The sequence below is a fragment of the Saccoglossus kowalevskii genome, chromosome 2, assembly GCF_978046115.1.
Source record: "Saccoglossus kowalevskii chromosome 2, keSacKowa6.1, whole genome shotgun sequence".
In the NCBI taxonomy this organism is placed as follows: domain Eukaryota; kingdom Metazoa; phylum Hemichordata; class Enteropneusta; family Harrimaniidae; genus Saccoglossus; species Saccoglossus kowalevskii.
Genome location: NC_140642.1, coordinates 16799897 through 16823119, shown reverse-complemented (window position 1 = coordinate 16823119; position 23223 = coordinate 16799897). Strand labels below are relative to the sequence as shown.

The 23223-nt window shown below is 38.5% G+C and overlaps 1 protein-coding gene across 3 annotated transcripts in view; it reads left to right on the top strand.

Annotated features, from left to right (window-relative positions):
• The first annotated feature begins 7330 nt into the window (after window positions 1-7330).
• LOC100377557 (uncharacterized) overlaps window positions 7331-23223 on the top strand; it is a 70471-nt gene continuing 54578 nt past the window's right edge. For 2 of the 3 annotated variants that reach the window (XM_085492296.1, XM_078005316.2), the window contains exons 1-2: window positions 7331-7427; window positions 7620-7976. In XM_085492296.1, the coding sequence (XP_085348422.1) occupies window positions 7368-7427; window positions 7620-7976 (417 nt within the window). In that variant the 5' untranslated portion in view covers window positions 7331-7367. Of the gene's footprint in view, window positions 7428-7619; window positions 7977-14947; window positions 15056-23223 lie in introns of those variants that run through there. The other variant, XM_085492301.1, reaches the window with a different exon arrangement.

Genomic DNA, 23223 nt, shown 5'->3' with positions numbered 1-23223 from the left:
TCTGTTTACTCGTGTAACTCCTTTCTGCCTGACCAGTACTGAGTGTAGGGATCAGTATGTTACAATGTTGTCACGTGTAGTCGTCGCGGATTGGTTCGTTTTACGGTGCCCCTCCCAGGGCCACGAAAGGCGCACTGTGTGATTCGCAGTCCAAGTGCGGGCCATTCTTCTGGTTTGATATACCGTGATGCCGATTCAATTCTACCGAGAGAGGCTTTTGTCTTCATCGACATTGAAGTATCTTGTTTTGTCTGTATTGACTGTGATGAAAGCTCGTCACAACGGGAAAAGTTCAGAGTATAAACCGCCCAATTCTTAAGAGTGTCAATTAAAACCAACAATGTGTAACTTTAGTGTGTTCCCAATCGCACATGAAACCTTTGTTTTAAAACTCTATCATACGTTTAATTAGATATCGTCTCTGATGTCACTTCCTGTTTATTTACTTCTGTTATCAGCAATTATGTAGCTACTATATACAGCATAGAACAAAATATTTTCCCATGCATTGACCGTAAAATAAACGTACTTCCCGGTGGCGTTTTTAAGTGGTGGAATATCCAGAACGTGACTTGTTCAAGTTCGTTGATAAACGGAAACACGGTGTTAATAATTTCTGATACTGAAGCAATTACTCTTTGGATGTTTTACGGACAGTCATCGTTTTTTGATAAGATACTAATAATGAAGTAGACCTCCGCATCATAGACGATGATAGTAGTTCATTGCCATGGAGATAACGCTAACTATAGTGGAGACTGTTTTTCAGCGCCACTCGGTGCTTTGCTTCATTAACTGTGTCCTTGCAACCTGACTATCCTTACGGGCAACATACACGCATTTCTACGTCAAATTACGTTGGGTTGGTATATTTATTGGTTTCTCTTGTCTCGCGAACTTTCTTTTGTGAATTCGCTGTCATTTACTCCCCGTGTGACACACCAGTTGTAACAGTCAATGCCATCCAGTTGGATTGTGTACAAACACGTTATCAAAGCGAAGTGGAATGCTGCTTGATGCCGACGTCCACGTCTGTGTTGTATCACTTGTCCCGCCGTGGTGAACCAAGGATAAAGCAGCCCTGTAAGAATAGCATAGCACTATAGTAGCCATACGCAGGTGAGACCATGAGTGTACTGTGTTGTGATTTATTGCACGCGGGTTTAGATGTGAACGTATCGGTAATGTGTGCCCAAGGCCAGGATAAAGTTAGAAGAAGTCAACTTCTGAATAGTCTAATTTAATACTATTGGTGATCGGTGGGCCGTTCCAATTTGTACAATTCACCACCGTGGGAAATCAACACTCTTATTAGTTTGTCTGCCGGGTATCATCAACGTGAACTTGGATATTGAAATCCCAAAAATGTTAATTTCCCATGAGTGTTTTTCGAATGTAAAATAATATATATCAGGAAAGGACTTGTATATTATCCATACATGTTCGGGTCTTGGTTCATGTTCTGGTCACATTCTCCTGTGACGATTTAGGGCATGTCATTTTAAGAGGGGAAATAACAAGTACACGCTATTTGATACCACATAATCTTTGCATACACGGGCAGATTTACGAGTTGTCATCTTTCCGGTAGTCTTGTAAATCAACCTAATAAACGTACACCAACAAGTGCAAGTTAGTGCCCTTTTTTCTCTAAATCACTCACTTTGGTCTTGACTGGTTCAAAACTGTCACGGTGTTTATCACGTGGTTGTCGAGAGGTGGAAGTGAAAGATCTCTCAGTTGAATTGGGATTACCTTAAAATTGCACTTGCCGTAAAAGTGTTCGTGTTCGTTTGCTGGTTTTAAAAAGACCAATTGTGGGTATCCATAGTATCGCTCGCTTGTACTGTACCCCCTGTGGATAGACTTATTTCATTCACTTATACAGGCACAGGTGCAGCTGTACAGTGACCTCATCTGAACCCCGCCCCACGAACGTTTCTTTAAGAGTTCAAACAAACAAACAATATATAATACATTTTTCACTCGCTGCAACTATGAAGTTCCTCTGTTATTGGTTGAAGAACCCTGTGTTAATTTTTGTTTTGCTTTCTTCTAGATTTGTTCCCTCACTTTGGTTAGTATAAAACTTAGTTTCACGCATGCGCGATCTGTTTCACGCTCAGTCGAAACATTTTGCATATGCGGACGCAAAGTAGTATTTCATGCCATATCATAAAATGATATATCGAGACCGCGGGTATTTTCATATTTCATATTATTTTTCAGTTTAAGTAGTTGTCGGCTGGGTGATACGAGGGTATCAGCTTTCGCCAACCATCAAGATAAAACTCGTAGAGACATCATTCTGGTGCCTTGATACGGCGAATATTCGATAGTTGTGAGTCGGTAAAACGGCCCGGATCGTCAATACCCACAACGACCCGTCTAGTTAGTGGATGGTGAATGTAAGGTGTGGTAGGGTAGGTTCACTTGGCAATGACCTATTGGATTCCGCCGTGAATTCGCGATTTCGCGTCACACTGTTTATCATAGATGCATTCCTATCATTGTAACGTCTCTTTGCACCAACTTGTCATCGACTTAGAACAACTGGTCCAAACTCTATATGTGTGTCGTGACATTACTTGTAACAACATACGGGCCTTACCCCCACGGCCTCACCCGAGCCACGCATAGCTAAACTTGAGGGGTGTACAGCGCCCTCGTTTTTAATTGCATTGCGTAAGCCATATGTGCGTGCACCAATAGTGAAATCGCGTTATGATGATTTTGTTAGAATGTCACCCCGGCGCTTCGGAATTAAAAAGACTGGGATGAAGCACAGTTCCTCGACATTGGACTGTAGATATAGAGAGGAACTTGGAGACGTCTGCACGGCACATGTTGGTTATTTACACGTATGCTGTCCAAAGACATACGTTCATATCAGTGGCTTTTATCTTTACGACGTGTTTCGGAATAGGATAATACCTAGTGTTTACTGTTATAACAGGGGTATTGTGCCAGCGATGCATTGTATTATAAACTACCACCGCGCCTCGGAACACTGCGAGCGACGCGAAATGCGTTGCAGAGGCTAGAAGCGACGACTGGCGTCCGTTAGGCAGTTTCATTCTATTATCAACGCTTGATTACATCTCAAGTGCCGAAATGATGTGACTGCTCACAACGGTTGTTCACTGAGTACTGAGTACTGATTACCAGGAGTGCTTGTTACGTTATATACGTATCGGGACCTCGCCCTTGCGTCAACAATACGTGTTCGTGCGCACAAGGACCCGTCAGTTGAACTGTAATGACGATTTAACTTTCGGGGGTGTCATGATGATTTTGCTGAATCTGTTGCTTTCCTGTGTTACAGTTGTGTTTATGTAAGGTCTCACCGGTGTACCGTATCAACAGAGCACATTAATTCAGGTATGCACGTTTGTCTAATATGCGCCATCTCGTTTATCTACCGTTGTTGTTGTTTTTTATTATTTATTTCGCCGGTAACTCTCGCATGAGTTACGCTGACCATAAATTTGAAACAAAACTTCGGTATCCGTGTGCGGCCGACATATCACCTCGTTAGCCTTTGACCTCAGTAATTGGTGCATGCTTGAATCAGCATGACCGACGCGTGCGTGTTGCGAGCAATATGCGGCCAGTCTAAACAACGGGTGCATTATGGATTCCATGTCAATTTTTCACGCTGTGAATGTTTATATAGCTGACGGGTACCGTAACTCATATATTTTAACAAGTCAGTGTGGTCTCTGTTATATAGCAACTATATGATACCAGCGAATATTACAAATTGAAATTTTATTCAGTAACTCCCTGTCTCCGCCTGTCTGCATCGATGCTGTTTTTTGCGATTGTTGTTACGTATTCATCATAATACGTGAATGCATTACCGTGCACCCATGAATGGGAGTCCACTGGCGAGGAAATAATCACCCGCTTTTCAAACACGAACTGTTGTATTTATTATATGTTCTGTCTCAGTTGAAAGCGGTTGTTCCATTTCAACACCTGCCAGTCTGTAGTTTCAAATTATCTGTGTTTTGTTATCATCCACGATCAGGGTACTGATGCAATTTATATATGGTATGTGTATAAAAGCGTTGACGTTCGTTATCGGCGCGGTGCCACGGCGACGGCTGGGCAGCATTGGAAGAGCATTGTTTAGCCTATATATAGCGTGCAAATAAGACAAGCTGCAGTACACTCGACATTTCATGTTTCACTACACATGACATAGATTTTCATCACATGCACACTGGCCGCCGCTCGTCTATTTATTAAATTTGTCTCATTTATCCTCGTATTAGAATGGAAATTTACAACGATCTACATAGCGGATTACGTGTTCATTTCAAAGCGCGGGGTATTAATGACGTCACGCTTTGAAGTTGTTTGTTTGTTCATCCCGCGCTCCGCTACTATTACATCCAATTGGTGATAATCTCTTACTATAATCTCATCGATTTAAAGGCACATTTGACTAAGAAGCTTACCCTAGATGCCAATCATGCTGAACCAACAGGAAGGTTAAATAAAGGATTACTTTATTTTGTTTTTACCATGGACGTAAACTACTGAAATATCTCAACAAACGCTGGCAATGGATATGCATATATACTATGCCATCCGTGCTTGGTTCAACGTTTTAATTTGAAAACATCTACCCATTACCCAGTTAGTTGGTTTGATTTTACCTCCATGGCCATGATCACGTTGCCCATGTGCTTTTTGGCATTTTTGCCTGCTCCTTCCACTCCGCGGCCGTTTGAAAAGTAAACAACAGTGCCGCTTTGCATTTTCTTCAGATAAAGTTCCGACAGATTGGTATTCAAATGAAGTATCTCCTCTCGCTACAGTGCCCCTGAACAAGAAATTCTCTCATCGAGAAATCCCATAGAAGCGAATCGTACGTGCGCGAGCGTTTGCGAGACACTCGAACACGCACTGAACTTGTGCTGTAAATTGGGTTCCAGATGGTACTTCTTTTTCTTTTCTTTTTTTTTCGTTAAACGAATGGGGAAAATGTTCTTCACAATGTGGTTAAACGCCCCAATTTTCGTTAACATTTGATATTGGTATGTACTCTGTTTTCAATTTGTGCATTAATCGGGAGCATTTTTTGAGCTCAGCAACGGATTCAACAGATCAAAGGTCACGCAATCAGTGTATTACACATTCTACGTTTTTGAAGTAGTTCCCATCGTCTCGACTTGATTCGAAATCAATCTTGTTTCGATGAAAGTCACAAATGCGTTTTTTTCCGAGTGTATTTAGCGTTATTGTTGTATAGATTCACCTTGAAGTTCGAAATCACGGATAAATACAATATGCCCGCTCAATTCCTAAGGAATGACGCGGCTAACTAGACAAACTAGAAACACTATAAAAACACTACAGATTCTTGGTGTTTTGTCAGTAACAAAAACAAAATTAAAAAAATGGTGGTACTCGAAATTGTTTCCAAGGAAACAACGACTTTGTGGCTTTTCCGTATAGCGTTTGCAACCATTTGAAATCACAATGAATAATTGCGTTTCAGAAAATTCCTGTCTGAAAAGTGTGTTAGTCGCGACCATTCTTTAAACTGCCGAACATTTACCCGTTCACCAGACCGTGACGTTAACAAATAAGATTATTGTTAATACGGACGTAATTTGTGGAGCGACGAAGTCTCTGTATTATTCTTCGCTTCGCGTGTTTCTTTTAGTCTAAAACGTCCACAATGAAACGTATTGGCTATGATATGGGTGTGTGTAATACTTATGTTTATAGCATAAATAAAAGAGCGCTGGGTTCCAGCACTAATGTCCGATAAACACGACGGAAATGATGGACAAAGTATGCCCTCTACATATGTTCTCTTCAGTGAAGTCTGACCCCCTCCCCCCATACCCAGTTGTAAACCTGACTTGGTATCATCCTTGAGACGCCGACAAAGGGAAAATTAAAGTTAATTGGGGAGAGATCCTACAGAGTCTGGTTGCGTTTCGTAGTTCAGAAATGTCCCTCGCCACAGTCATGAATATTCTACACTGTTTATGTAAAGGGAATCAAATGACTATATCCTCGGTGAGTGCCGTATAAATGGGACCGGCGAAATTGCATAAAGTATGTAAATTGTGTTAATCGGTAAAAAGCATTTCACTGATTGTCAGGAATTGATGGCTCACTTGGAATACCTCACCTAAACCATAGAGCGCTATTGAAGATATAATATTCTTACTTTGCACGAACTTTTGAAAATTAGGTGAAATGATGTACATGTACCTTGGGCGGCGTTTCAATCTTTACACAAGGATCTCAGAGGGTATATAACGTTATCGTAGCAGATTTTGTTTTTGTAGTGCGTCCTCTATACATTGTTTACTATTTACAATTCCAATATATAACACCTTTGTGGCGGCAGAATGCCTGACGCACCCCAACTTGAGTGTTGCCTGGCCCTATCTAGTGTACCACGACGGCTAATTACAAACTGAGTGATATAGACTTTCAACCCCGCATGGAGACCAGTGAAGCGGGCAGGCAACCTACAACACAAACCTCCAAAAAAAGTATGGCTTGCGAATTCATCATTCCGCGAAACGTTCTCTAAACGTAAAATATTGTTTTTCTCATTTGTAATAATAGTTTATACTACACTTCGCTAATAGGGCCACTCTATGGCTGCGATCTCAGCAACCCATATATAACATATATTACCTACCCGACACTGTAAATACGTTTAAATGAAGATTTGACGAGACCATGAGAATTAACAATATACTCAGTCGCATCAAACCATTTATTTGATTAATAAATAAATATAACGAGCCTCCATTTATTTTTTAGAGGCGAAGGCAAGCGGGTTTTCCACAGGGCTTCCTTCCGCCCAATGTATATTGCTGGTAACGAGGTTACTAGAGGCGAGACGCCGTACTGGCATGTGTAGTATTCTTTTTCTTTCACGCAGAGGGTGTGTATGTATTATTGGAACAGCCCATTCAAATATTTGGAGTGATTAATTGAATATACCATATACGCATATGTTTAAGTTCAACGTATAGATCACAATGTATATATGCACATTCGCACAGTGACGGGGTCTGATGGTACAGCGGCCGTGAATAGATGAACTTGACCGATTCATTGAATACCGGTTCCGTATTGTAGTGGTTCCACTACACCAGGGATAGCTCCGATAACCATGGTGTAATAAACGCGCTGTTGTGTACCACAGCCCCATGACCAGTATAGCCGAACCTCAATCCACTGTACGCTAGTAAGCCCCGTTTAAAAGTGTACGTAAACATTTTGTTTTGGATTGTGTAAAAGTATCATGTATATATTTATAAGAACTATTTTACTTTTGTTTTTTGTCGCAGGAATCTGCAGATTACACCCAAACCATAAGTATGAATTCAGTGGCCAAAGATAGTAGAGGTGGATTTATGAACGAGGCTAGGAGAAACATGGTAAGCTTATATTTTTTCTTAAAATGACCAAGACCACAGCACACAGCCATCCTTATTCCGCATTGATATTCAAATTAATTCACAACTTTTAAATAATGGACTTGAACTACAAATATCACGCGTCTCCAGGACAACTTTAAGTCGTCGACCTTGGATCAGCTTATTTTCTTTATTCTTCTTGGTTTTAAGCAGGCAGTTGAACCAGCACAAAGTTACCCTGCTCTACCCACACGGATATATGAGGCGGCTTTTAGAAAAGCCCAGCAACAAGGCGTCGTGTCGCACCTTCCTACACCGGTTGGAAATGTCATAGCGGAGAGAGAACGGGAACGAGCAAAGGCTGGTCGTCAGCAACACCTGGATGCTAGTGCAAATACTGTGTCATCGGCAACAATGCCAAGGTCTTCGTCACCGAGTACCGGCTGTGGACAAAACAGCAACGTAGCCGGGGTTTGGTGTGAACATTGCAATACCAGACTCATCGAAATGAAACGCCAAGCTCTACGATTGATGTCGCCGAAGATATTGAATGGGACGTTACCAGCAAAGGTAAGCTATGCAACATATGTTTGCCTAATATATATGCTTTAGTGTTTTATTTATGGCGTGGAGGTAATCTAATTGTTGAAAAGTGGCCAGCCGCATTGCCAATGTCAGCTACAATCGAAGCCATACAACTACTATACTGTTTATAATATGAGCAGATCGCAGTGACAGAACTGTCATAGCTATATATCGACCGCTAACGCCAACATCCATATGTGTGTAGATCCATGCTCTGACGTTGTGGCAAAGCATATCGCAATGTGTGTAAAATGCCTGCCAGCTTGGCAAACAAACTTCTTGCACGTTGAATGTCAATACAGGCGATTCCGGTCAAAAGCCGGCCACATGTGACATAATGTTAGTCTTACCATTTACATACAGTGTGCTAGTATTTACTTAACTCAACTCGTACTAATACTTTGCCATTTCAAAGCCAAACAGAAACGTGTTAAATGTTTGGGTTCGACTGACTTATTTCTAAAAAAAAAAAAAGGTCTTAGCGGATGTATGTGGAGTCAAACAGGTCACATCGGCGCTACTAGAAGATTGCTCAGCTATACATTGATCTAAGGTCTTACACCTCCCAAGGGCCATACTTCCAATTGACCTGCTTGTTTAACACCAAGGTGTTGCATTCCATGGTAACTCGCTAAAAGTTTTGTTTTCTATCAATATTAATTTACTGGCAAGTTACAATGAATGTGATCTACAACGCCATAAATAAATATTTTGATTCGAAGTTTTTTAAAGATAGATGGCATACCAATTTCCAGCCATGCAGACCCCCCCCTCCCTAGATATTTGCTGGAAGAAAGCGTCTTGATAGTGGACCATTAGAGATAAAGGCATTCAAACAAGTCTTAGTGTGTTCTAATGATTCGCTATCTGTCCAATTTTGAACAGACGAACTCTTATTCAATGAGGGCATTTTACGGGATTAGCTAAAAGGCACTCAGGGAAAATCCTCCAAGTGCGATTCAGCACAAAATACATATCAAAGTCTTAGTTTTCACATGGAAGGTATTAGTTGTCATAAACTATGACCATCGACCGTCCTTTGATCGTCCAGGAAACGAGGATCATAAATGCATTCATTGGATGGCTATTTTGTACATGCATGGGTTTCTGCATGAATGACGCGCATGTGGTTTCTCCCGAAGATGGTATTTGAATACGTTTATCAATATTTATCTCATGATCGTAAGCTGGAGTTTATAAAACAACAAAAAACTCCGCTGGCGAACAGATGCATTCCACCGACTCCAGAATCTTTTGGAGGTTCGATGGAACTGTGCCATTATTGTGTGCTAGATTGGCGGGGGCGGGGGATGCTGGACAAATATTATGTAAAGGTTACGTGCCCCTACCATTATCAGGCAGCTTTTAAATCTGTAACTCAACCCACCTCATTAAATAGCTATATAGCCTAGATTATTCAATTTGTTTGATAATTGGCCTGGCGTCTCAGGTTTCCTTTTTTATTTAGTAACATTGAACAAAAGAATAGTTCATACTATCCCCTAGTGTTCAGACGTTCATTCGAAGGTAATAATAATAATAATAATAATAATAATAATAATAATAATAATAATAATAATAATAATGTAGCACACTGTTGATGGATACATAATCGAGTTCGTGTCGCTACTATTCTTTGCAATGTACAATATGCATGGACGATCGCAACATTTGAATAGCAGGAATGTACAACCGGTCCTAATTAGCACTCATAACCTTGCAGACTTATGCTTCGGTATAATGTAAACTTTTCCGTTCCTGTGTTTATCGCGGGTCAATTAGTGTTTGATTAGTGTAGGAGTTAGATCTTGACTTCCAGCGATACATCATGAAACGCACCAAGCAGGAGTATTTTAATTGGTACAACGTTCCTTCGGGTGAAATCACCCGAGCATTTAATAACATAACTAGAATCGAAATTTCGTCACTTCCCCCCTCGAACGTTTATGTTGCAGACTTGCTGTCCTTGTACAAAACACATGCTTCGAACATGGAACATGCTTTGAACTGCTGAATACGACAAATACCGTTATAAAATTCCCCTCCCCAGGGTTGCTAGTTTATGTTGTTGTTGGAGGAAGGGGTTGGTTACGTGAAAAGAAAATAGATAAAGCAGTCATAGAGGGTGGTGTATTTTATCAGGAGTCTAATGGCTGATGTCTTTTAGTTCTAGGCGCACAAGCGAAATGCAAATGTAGCTTCATGTTAGCATTAGAAATGACGCTATGTAGTCATATTACATCTGCTAGAAACTATTTCCCCGGATATAGGTGTTTTAACACTATACTATATACAGTAACTCTGCCATGTTCTCATTTTAAATCCACGATGCGGATCCGGAGTGCGTTCCATCATTTGACTTCCATGACGTGTCTCAGCGTCGCCTCACATACAACTTTGCGTACATATTAATAACTGTATTTAATTTAATACTTCTTTCAACCTCCCGATAACAAATAGTCTCGAAATGTATCTTACTATAATACCCGACAGTGTACCGTGCATTATACAGTACGATGATTAGCCAGCTTGGGTAGCTAACCTTGGATAGTTCAAACAGGATATAGCCACAAATTGATGCATGCAGACATCAGCAGGGGTGCATACCAGGCTTCCTTTGAAGTTAATATGATTATCGCTAATTGAAGTATCTCTAACACGACTGCGCACCGACACACGTGTTCTTTTTTACCGCATCAAAGTGTTGGAAAAAAGAAACTCCAATTATTTGCATAAGAATAATATTGAAATAATTGGGAGAAATGATGTCAAGGTGCCAATATGGTTTCAGAGAACAGTGGACATGACGTTTTATTAGCGAAAGAGAAGCGCTCAGAAGAAACTGAACGGCACCCTTCGTGTTAAGGCATAAGCGCACGCAAAGAAAAACGAAAAAAAAAATATACAAACTGAGGGAAAGAGTTTTCCATAACAAATTCGAAATTAGCTCCGCTCAGATTCGTCCAATTACAACAAACATTCAATCTGACTGTTATACTATTCTCAAGCGCATCCTCCTAAATGACCCCCTAACCTTTGATGAATGTTAATGCGATCGTGAAAACTCTTTCCTGAGTTTGCTTGTCAATACAGCGACACTGTCAAATTTCATTGTGCTATATCGACGATGTCTGTTTTGTACACCTCTCATATTTCATTACCTAGGCGGTATTTATTCTAATAGAAAAAAAATACTTGTGCGGTAATATTGAATGAAACACCTGAGACGGAGGGGAAGAGTAACTTAGACTGACATCGCAAATGAAATAAACATCAAATTACCTATTTCTATTATAACCTTCGACCCCGTGTAACTTTCCAATCTCAAGCAATTACTAAATATGTCCTGTCTGTGACTAACATGCCAGATAGTTTACAAGTTTACCATTACAATCTCATAAGATTCATTAATTTCTGTGCAGATGGATATCCAGTCGGCGCAGTATCAAACCGAGTTATAGATGTTAGGCTAAAATATCATCTCCGTAGTTCACTGAAACGAGCGGTTTGTACACACACGTATATATATATATATGTACACACACTCATACACATATATATATATGTATATATATATATATTTAATGTGAATATTTTGCGGAGAGGTTTCTGTGAAGGAAATAATTTATTAGTTTTTGCATAAAACTTTCGAATGTTAAATTTAAATTGATACTAGTGTTAACAAACACGAGTAACTCCAATCTTGTATTTTGATCATGAAACTATTTGCAATTACTATATACTGTTTGCAATACGACACTGACCCCCGAAGAAAAAATAACCAGGTGGGCGTGGCAGTGTTATCCCTCTTCCATGAATGCACGTCTCTCAACGGGCTGAGAAAGATGGAAATGTAGCAGTGTATCAAAATATAGTAGATATGCAGCGACCTCTTTCCAAGTGAAAAAAAAAGAATCTGCCAATTTAACACGATGCTGTATTTTTCCCATTAGTGTACTTTTTTTTACAAAATTTATAGTTGTAGTTGCAGCTGTTTTTTTAACCTCTCTGCCCTTTCTTTACATGGAGTGAGTCTCGTGTTACCCCACCTCAGTGTAAGCATCTTGCAAGTTGGATTTGTCGATTTCCTGCAGAAAGTGTTACATTCCCGCGTTTTGTGTCTGTGTGAGCTCTTTTCGTGAGCGTCTATTGACTTAAAAGGCTTTTCGTAAAAAAACATAGATAGTATGATTCAGTCTAGCAGCTTCCCATTATCTCAGACAGTCCACTGTGTCTAAGTACCCATATTCGAAGCTTATTAGCAATGACAGGGGACATAGCTCTCTAGAGAAATGCCTATACTTTGTTACAGAACCTCACTTGAGAATAGTTCTCTTTAGTCGTAAACTGTCAATGGTGTATCGAAAATAGCCATGCAAAAAAGTCTCACAAAATTTTTCTTTTAATTCTGGGGGTGTTCATGACGTAGCATGGTATCACCGTGCATGTGTGCGCGTACCCCATTGCCATACGGCGGTGAAACACGAGAAGCCAGTGAATGCTGTAATGCTGAAGCTCAAATCTTTAATTACGTGCATGCGTGGATGAAAAGAGAGCGATGCCGTTATCTTTTTTTTTTGAGTAGACCGCTAGTGTTTCAAGTGGGCGCACTAAAACATAGTAATTACAGCGAAGGAAAGTCTGGTACTAATTTAATTACCAATGACGTCGACAAAGTCGTTATTGAGTTTCCCCCATAACATTGTGGATAAACCATTACAAATCAGGTGATGGCATGCAAATACTATTTTGGAAACATTTGTTGTGTATGCATTGTGTGATGTATACTGAATTTATATACACCTCTGAAATGTTGACGTTTTTAATATGTGCAGACATTCCATATCATAACCCCCCTCTCAGTTTATAAATGGTTGCTTCCATTATAAGAACAAAAAAAGGTAGGATTTCTCAGAGGACTGCATATGCGGCACTTGTTTTGACTGCCACTTCAGCCTGAGTTCGCTGTAAAATCACACCCAAGTTTTATCGTATTTAGTCTGGTGAGATTTCAGTAAATGGTATGTCCAAGTCAAGTGATTTAGTCATTTTGATATAATAGCTTCGTCATACCGTGTGTTCAACAACACAGACACAGGATGGACAGCTTGTTTCCATCAGATAATGCAATGCCCAACGGCAATGTTTTTCTTTGTGGATACTCCAAATACTTACGTTGACTAGGTCCATCATCGTCAACAAAAAATACACATAAATCATGTTTGAACTTTAAGTTTATAGTCATCGCAAACATGGTTGAAGCTGTAGTTTAGTGTCCCCCCAAAATTCAGACTCTAACGGGGCGTGGCTTGCCATGTTACGCGTGAGGTATGTTTCAGCGTGGAATGTTACATAATAATCCTGGGTTCATATGGTTACAGATAACAAATTATGTGAAATACTTCTGATAATTCGCGAACATGCCATTTGAATTAAACTAAGAGCTACCCTGGGAATCGACGATGAAGTATACAGGTTGTCAAACTTTAATATATGCCTGCATAGGATGTTAGTTTTCACCAGTACGCTTCGACCTGGTTTCAGTCCAGCGTATCCACGCTTGGAAAGAAAAACACGAAAACAAACAAAATGTGCCCATCGGTGTTTGCATTCTTTGGAAGTAAAAGCATACATGGCAGTTCCACGCTCCCGGACAATTTATTTTTTTAACTTCGCTCTCCGTTTGAATTTTGCCAATGAAACGCTCTTTAATCAAAAAATGTGTCAAGTACCCCCATCACCACCATGCCACATGTTTGTCAGCTTCTCTGCCACATGGCAAATATAACGCACTGGATGATCTCGTGCCTGGAACAGGTGCATCCATTTTATGTGGAATGTACACCCCTGAGCGTATACCAATCAATTGACAGTTTTTGCATGTTACGTTTCTATTCACAAATGTGTTATTTAATATTTTGTACGAAGAAGCCAGCCATTTGAAGTGGAAAGAGAGGGGAAGTGAAAAGATGCATTAGTAATTGTCAACCAATGGAATACGGTTTCAAAATACACACATTTTACATAAAATAGACTGAAACTATGTCTGAAACTATTGCCTGGCACAAAAAGTATAAAATGAAATAACGACTAATGCACGTGGTATGTGGTTCTTACAGGGAGTAGTTAGGTGAAAATGTTGGCAAGTGTTACGCCATGTTAAATTCTTCTTCCCTCCCATCCGCAATATTGAATGTACCAAGTACTCTGTATCAATTATGGCCAGAGTACGTACCTGCGATATTTTCAATTCGTATCCACGCATTTTCGAAATTAAGTACACGAGATTAGTACCAGTGTCAAATACTATAAATATCGCCGCAAATGTGAGCTTGTAGGAGGAGCGTATTTAACAGCCTGCCTCGTGTCATGTGCAAATGTTTACTTAGTATAAAACCGAGTGAAAATGATGTAAAGAAACACTAACGTATCCTCATAAAAACAAAATATTTAGCTGAATTTTTCCTTCCAGCATTTTTCGCCAGCTGAGAATTTTACAATCCATTAGAAACCAGTATTTCCGGTAGACTAATAAATCTCCCCTCAGATGTTTATTTATAAAAATCAAATGAGGCAAGTCGTGGGAATATTAATTGGCTTACATTATTGACAATGAAAACAAAATGCCTGAGCAATGTCCCTCTATCTATAGAGGGATTGTGGCCTGAGCTTGATCTTTGAGTGAGTTTGTGTATACTGCCCTCACAGTTAAAACGACAAAATGAACTGCGTTTACGGGTTGGAGCGATGGATGTTCCCCGGGTGTTTTGTGAGCCATTCTATAGACATCAGCAATGTGAATTTTTCCTACCATTTATTTAATGAACAATTTTAAAACTAATTTAAATAACTAATGTCCCGCATAAATCTTAAATCAGCACACATTTTTCGCTGTTCAATACAGTGGATATTCGAAAGTATATTTAACTTGCCCCGCGTCGAAATGGTATAGTCGGACGTTTAATTGTTTGCACCTCTCACCTCCTGGGAACACTTCCGGTGGTCTGATCTGGAAACAATAACTTCAGTAGTTGTGTCGAAATGTTGACAAATACTCACAAAATGTAAGTTAGTGCGCATTTTCTCGTGTAATTATGGTCACTTAGGTTTATATAACTTCAAATATTTGTTATTTGGACGACTGTTACACACATTATTTTTTTTCGACGGCGCTTCCTCAATCTGCTACAAGATGGGGAGTGGGGGGGGGGATAGAGCAGATACGTATTTGGTGTGGTAGCAACTTCTACGTTATTTTAGGTTTTCTATAAAAAAAAAAAACATTACCTGTGAGCCATAATGCATTGCAGTTTTATTAAGTATTATCAGAGGTACATAACTTGGGGTTTGCAACTACGGTGACATGATACCAAGATCCCGTTACAATCTCGCTCTCGCATAAGCGTTCCAACTCAGAAAAATGCGAATGCGCATGCCCGAGGTAACTAGGATACTGGGATGTCCAGGTGGATCAAAAAAGCTGCCCACGATATGACGGATTACGAGAATTATATTTTCTGTACATTTTCGATGTATTACATTTTTCACTACGATAGTGGCAAGAAAAGTTTTATTTTTTCATTACAAACCTTGAACATTGATATGTGTCATGTCAGAAGGTCGTAGCCTCAGTCTCGCTATCTAGAGATGAGACTTCAATGGGATCTTGACATGATGTCACCATACAGTACTATGCGAGTTGCAAACCCCAAGTAATGTACCTCTGGTATTATGTAGATCACTGATGCTTTATGCAACCTTTTCACCACCAGTTTCCTCTTTTCATCACAAAAAAAGTCCCGACAAAAAATAGGCAAATGTTTTGAGTAAAAACTGAAAATTGACTCAAATTTTGTCTGTTGGCTCCAAAATTAGGGTTCATTTACAGAAATATTGAAGAATATAAGAAAAAATTTGGGTGAGAAACTCTTGTGGTGAAAAGGTTAACTTAGTTTATTGTTGATCACCTACCACTCCTTTTCAAATATTATATAGTTGTTATCCGTCATGAGATACAATGTGGTAAAATTCATCCTTGAGTCACTGTCTATATATATATATATATATATATATATATATATATATATAGAGTATGCAACTGTCAACCTCATTAATATAGATGTTGGATGTTGTCAACTTGCGATAGCAATATTAAATTTAACTTACAAGTGGATGTTTTATACCCAATCTCACTAAATAATCAAGTAGTACGGTATATGTTTATTGATCAATACAATTACAACAAATTGATACTTCATAAGCAACAAACATTCTAGACACCAGATTGGTTCATGCAAGGCACGCACCCCTCGATTCCGTAACAGGATTTCTATGATGTTATTTTTTGAGTTTTGGTGCAAATTGCAAGTGCACATGTGAGTGAGATTCCCCACTCTGATATCTAGTGGTGTACAGCGCCCTCAGTGTTGAGTCTTGCATTCTATCCTGAAGGCATATTATGCATCACAGTCTTGTATTAAAACAAATAAGATCCTATTCCTTATTTCCCTTAGTCTATTTACAACACTAGATTTAATTTCTAACAATTCTATAAATATTTTGCTATTGCAGCAAATCAATAAGCACATTGCAGTGATTCCATTTTGCATTTCAGTTGATGCAGTAGACTGGATTTAATTAAACTTTTGCATTCTGTCTATCCTGCAACTATTAATGTTATTTCAGTATTTTCAAATTAAATAGTTTCAAAGTTGACGTATTTACAAATTCAGTATAGTCGACTGAGCATGGTGATTTAAAATTGTCAGAATAATGTATATGAATCCAGCTGGTTTGTATCTTTCTTTTTTTTTCTTTGCGTTTCTCTGTTGTACTGATTATTGATAGGGTGGTTGTTTCACTGCAAATTCCAAAAGCCATAGAATTGTTGACTCTGTATTCGATTTCATGTAACTGGCAGGTACTAGCTTAGTGTAATCACTTTGACCAAGTAAAGGACCTAGAATGATTTTAGGTGGCATACAAAATGTTTTGTGTTCGCCATGAAAGCAAAATGTAATTACCAGTACTCATTTTTCATTATTGATATTTGATATGATCATGGCTACTTGGATGCCTTGTGTAAGTGTGATAAATATGGCCTTCCAATTGCATAATGCCAGGATGGAATGCCTTTTACTTGAAGTTTATTATATTAGATCTATCACTTTAGATTGCAGGTAATATACCAACAACTGGTTTTGATTCTTAGCGATAATAGAAATATTTCTTTTCATATCTAATTTACTTATTTTTGTGTGTGCCAGTAAATATAGCTCTGCTTGCTGAACCGTCCAATGTTCAAGGGCAGATATCTTTGCTGTATGTCCTTACCCCACAAATTTGCACATTACTGAAGTCCTGTGTCAACAAGTCTCAATAACTTTGATGGCATTTCAAGAGCCCCATGGTGCCTAGTGTCACTTGCAGGTTTAGTTGCAGGTCCTATTTGTATACACATCAATCATTACATTTGATGTAGTTGAATGCACCTTGCAACTTGCATACTTCTGACTGGATGAACTGTTCGGGATATTTCCGCTGCGATTCCATTTGTTTTTATATATATAAAAAAAAACGCAGTATGATGGATATAACCCGTATGTGCCAGTCCTCTGTTGCTTGTCTTTGGTAAAGCATTGGAAGTTCTTTGCGCCATTTGGAAATACTGTCATGGAAGATCTTGATGTATCATGTTGTGTGGATGACAAAGAGTTCAGTTTTTACAGGGGTATTTTGGAGAACATACCCTATCTTTGGGATGATCCAACTACCAGGGAGTTTCTGCGTCAAAAGTTTTCACCATACTCTGCTGTACCTACCTATAACTCGTGGCCTCTGACAGCAAAAGCAGTCAAATCACGGGTAAGATCTCATGTTTAATACTGGTAGAAATCTTGCATGTTTAATACCGGTACTGGTAGAAATCTTACGCGGCCATGAATATTATTTTACACCATTGAATCTTGTTATGTATTCTGTATATAGCATGATAAACAACTTGTCCTTCATTTCCTATCTCTAACTGAAGTATTCATTGTCAATCATTTTAGATTTATTTAGACCTAGGAAGTTACTCAGTAACTTGTTTGTTTTGAAACTTGGAAAACACTAGCCCCCAATGAGAACTGTTCATATTTTAATTTTGCAATCTAGCTAATACGTAAATATGTTAATACATTCTACTGAGATTTTGCTGTTGCAAAGTTATATAATTATTTAATTGCTGATTTTTAACAATATCCTTGGCTTTTTTTAATTTCTATCCATGTGCTGTGCCAAGGTTTCAGCCTGTTATTGAACATGGGGTTTCGGCTAAGATAGCATAATTATTTTAATACTTTTGTAAAGCAGAACAGTGTAGGATTATAATAATTTTGGTCTGATGTGAATCGGAAAGTACAACAACCACCTGAGTGGTGTTGGGGTTTGCCTTTTAACTAAGTATGATCATGAATAGATATGCTGTGTGGCTGTGTATATTCATGCATCTCTTACTTATTATTACATATGTAATGTGATATTTAGCGAGGTGTTTATTGAACTGAAATCTGATCAGAAACAAATAATGGTAAACTTTACAAGTATGATGAAAGGCTTCAGCATGTTGGGTGAAGCACTCCTTCAGATTCAGCCCTGATATGTAATGAATATTCAGCGCCTGGTGTCAACTTCTGCCATAGAGACTTGCCTGTGTGTGCAAATCTGTACTTTTAGTGGCATCTACCGTTCTGATTTTCAGGTATTTTACTTTAAATGGTAGACCTATTCAGCAAATGCAAAAAATGCTCTTAAATTGAAATAGAGCCTGTCACTGCATGAGGCAAGTGTAACCTGAAATAACTGCAGAAATTCAACCGTTTCTGCCTTTTCTTTACAACATCGCACCTTGCCATGCAATCCCTTTCATAGCACAATAAGCCAGGTACAAACTTAGCCTTAAGAAAGAATAACAGCTATTGAGAGTACATGTCATGGGAAATTTGATGTAATAGCTCGGAGAGCTTTAGCTAGTAACAGGGAATGCTCGTCTTAGAGTGTGGTCGCTTTGGTAGGCCATTCTCCTGTTACATGAACCAGTTGTAAAGGAGTTGTTAATTACATTTAACTTGAATAGCCCTACAAGTTATTGTACTAGCTAAAGTGTGGTATTCATATCAACTTTTTAACTACATGTACATGTACATTAGATTAATTTGAAACAAGTTTTGTCAGTTAGAGCAGCAACCGGTGGATCAAAATGTCTTTAAACTTGCAGCGCCAGATCAGTCACTGTGCAGCTTCTCGATTCATAGTGAGTAAAGTATTGTTTCCTTCTTCTAATAAACCGTAGGGGAGATTTTTTGTACCAGAAATAGTGGTTGAATGGTAATCTGACTGACATTTCACTTTACTGAATTGACTGGTTATAGTATTCATCCAATCATTCATTTATATGGTAGGGATTAATCATCACCTACTCATTGTTGTTTGTTGAAATGCTCCTCCCTATTCATTAACACCATACTGTGATGAATGAAAACTCAGATAACCAGCAAGGCAATTCAATCAGTGCGGCATATATTGCTCTTTTCATTAGCATCCAGAGTTGTACAGTACAAAGTGAACTCAGTTCCCATGTCTGAGAAGGTTTCTATTTTAGGAATCCCGTATGTTTACTCTTAGAGTTTTCACAGTGTATCCTAACAGATGATTGTAAACATTTGCCAAGCGATGTCCACTGACCCCCATATCCAGGTAAGTATGGTTGTCATACATGGCAACCATTGTACTCTGCGCTGTTCTCCACCAACACGAGAGCCGCATGCGCCGGGTACTAATGTCAACTGTGGGTTGTTTTAAATCATTCAAAACTGTTTTCAGCATCATCGGAGATATAAATAACTACAGGTTTTGGTGTAAGGCTCATGAATTCTTAATTGTCGACTAATGGAGAATGAAATGTCAGAGGCTAAGCACACCTGTAAGGCATATACAGCTGTTTACTTGCAGAAATTTATGGCTTGTCTCAAATTCTTAAACTTTCCCATACAGTAACTATGGAAGGACCCAGTAAACCATGCAATGGTTGAAAGTAACAGATGCCATAAAGTTGTACCCGTATATCATATCAAGTTCAATGGGAATTTTAGTTGATGCTTTCAATTTTTGAAATGACTGTTGCCTTTTAACTCCAAGGTTGAGGCAACTAAAGAGGTGATACTGGCCTGATTTATATTCCCCCATAGTATTATTTAAGGGCTGACTGGCTTGCTAATCTTTCTTTGCATTGTAACTGTTTTTGAAAATTAACATCTGTGGGAATTACATGATGCATCTGATAGGTTGAGACTGTTTTATTGCTGAGCAAGTTTTTCTGGTGATTATCTCCTAAAGTATACGCCATCTAAATATTTTATGTGTTACATTGAATTTTTTTTTCGCCCACAAATCTGATTTCATCTTTAAATTTAGCTGAATTATAATAGACAGATGTGGGAAACTGATATGTTTTTGCTTTTGGTACCATTGTTTTGTCAAGAGTTGCATAATTTCCTTTGATATACATATACTTAGGTACTATTCCATTAGTTAGACGCTAATGCCCCTTCCCCTGTAAGTACAATAGATTTGTACAATACATTTATATAAGAGATTTTTTCATGATAAGTGTTGTGCGTCATGATCATTGTATACACTACATGACTAGTTAGTTTGTTAATGAATGAATTTCTCCAATTCACCAAACTGAATGTTGAACAGACATGCTGAGTGTATATTTATTAACAACTTAGTGACCGTTACATGTACCTGTGGATAAGTAGCTGACTTCATACCTACACGCCCTGGATACAAGTCATTTTATTTTGAAATTAGTCTGGTTTGTTTTCTCTTCTCAGGTTGCTCGGTACATATCTGTTTTATTGTTGATTGGCAATACTTAGTAACACCCCCCTCATCTTATACAAATCTGAAATAAAAATATTTTCAATTTAATGATGAGTGAGCAGCAACTTTAACGATTGGTGCTGTTAATTTGTTTGTCTTTGCATAGGAAAGACTTGGACCATGTTAAACTGTCTGGAGAGGGACTTTAAAATTGAAAAGTCATAGAAATCATGTCATGTTTCCATGGTGAGATAATACCTACAATAAGAAGGTGCTTTAAATCTAAACTTAGGTTTAAGAGTTCAGTTTCAGTCTATTGTGTTGTACGTAATGCTTCCTTGCCATGTATTCATGTAGTAAATACTTTACCAGATAGCAAAGTACATACTAACCCTGGAATGCAAGTATTTTTCCTTTTTGCTCAGCCGGCGGAAAGTGCCGAAAAAATAGAATAATGCTTTTGGTATGTTCAGTGAACGTGAGATCACGCTCCAGCCCTGGTGTCTAGAATTGTAGAACTGATTTTGTCCAACTTATTTCTTATAACTGGCTTATTTCAAAGTGTGTAACATTTGATTAAAATATTTTTTGAAATTAGATGTCTTTAAATTAAAAGTTGACATATCCATCTTCACCTAGGTTAGATAAAAGAAAATATAAATAAAATGGTTTGATTGACATTTTAATTTTAAAATAATCATAGTGACTCCAACTTGTAATATGGGTTAAAGCGGGGGAGTCGTCACCTGCATACGTGTCAGATGGCCATAGCGTGTCAATGCTTACAAACAAGTGTCTACCCATGAGCCTTTGCGTTTTTTGGCGCGTGTTGTTATCGTCGCTTGAGACTCGATTCCCGTGCGTGCGCAGGTGACCACCCTTCCACTTTTATGTTACTTGTTCCCATGTTCAGTGTTGGGGAAAATACCTAATTGTTAATTATTTGTGATGGATAGACTATGTAACATAGAAATTCAACTTATTAACATGCTCTTTGGCATAATTCTTAACTTCAGCTTTTCCAATGACTATTGGGCCAATTCTGTGTTAAGCATTAGTCAAACTTAACTGATATTGTTTTGTCATGGAGCTCATTTGCACGTAATTTTAAGTAAAATATATCCACTATTTGGCCCAATGTGATTGCTTTTACTTATTTGTTTCTTTTTACTGGCAGTTTAAATGAACTGAATATAAACACAGTGAATATTCAAAATATAGAATGTATTGTTTCTGTCACAAACCAGTAAATTTAAAATTTAGTGAAAATCTCTACATCATTCAATCCCCTCATTTTATGCTTGGGCATGCAGTGATCACATGCCATGTGCTGATCCAAGCATGACATCATAGTGGAGTATGCCAGCCGACATGAAGCTCATTTGAAATTAATGTGAGGTATTTTCATATCATATTCTCTTCATGTCCTCGCCCTACAATACCTTCAGCACCACATTGAAGCTTCTTCTTTGATCTTACTTCCTCTTCCTATTGTAGTGCATTGTATTTTTTATGGTAGCAACAGTAATACCGGTATTATAGTTTGTCACTGTCATTGATGCAGAGGAAGTTCAGATGAATAATCAGTATCCCACCCATAATGGACCTTATTTTCTTTAAGTAATGGATAGTGAGAGATTTATGTCCATTATATGGTCTAGGTCTTGGTGTGGGTTTAGCCTGCTTGATTTATTTTGACATGGCCTTCTCTCATGATTCTGAGTTCAAGGGCAAAACTCTTATGTGATTATAGTCCTGTCCTAATTTTCAAAACGCCTATCCTTCGATTTTTACTTCTTTGACCATCCCAACATTTTCTGAACTCTAACAATATTTTAATGTATATTTACATAATATTTTAAGGTTTTCATAAGCATAATGGCTGTGAATATTGATAAGGACATTAGTACACAGAAGGTAGAAGGTAACTGTAAGCAGCATTGCAAACATGGATATCAAATCCCTGTGAAAGTTTATATGAAAACTTTCTCTGAGTTGAGAGCCAGTGTTTTGTCTCCTTGACCCAACACATCTTAGAACAAACATAAATAGTAGCTAGGAGGAGCAGTGATTGACCTCCTGGGACTATAATGATACTAATGAATTGCAGGGTTTCCTGTGAATATCCTAAACCACTGGTAGGACGTAATAAATGATGCAAAAATATGGATACCACAATACGCATAATACTATGTAGTTCATTGTTCTGCGTGGCTACTAATACATATGACAAATAGATTCTGAGCTCTAGACAATTGAGAGGTTTCATCTTATTTTAGATAGACCCTCCCCTTTCCCCTCCCCTTCTCTCCTTTGAAATAAATCAGGTTGGTCCAACCCAAAGTGATTTTTGAAAACAAATGTT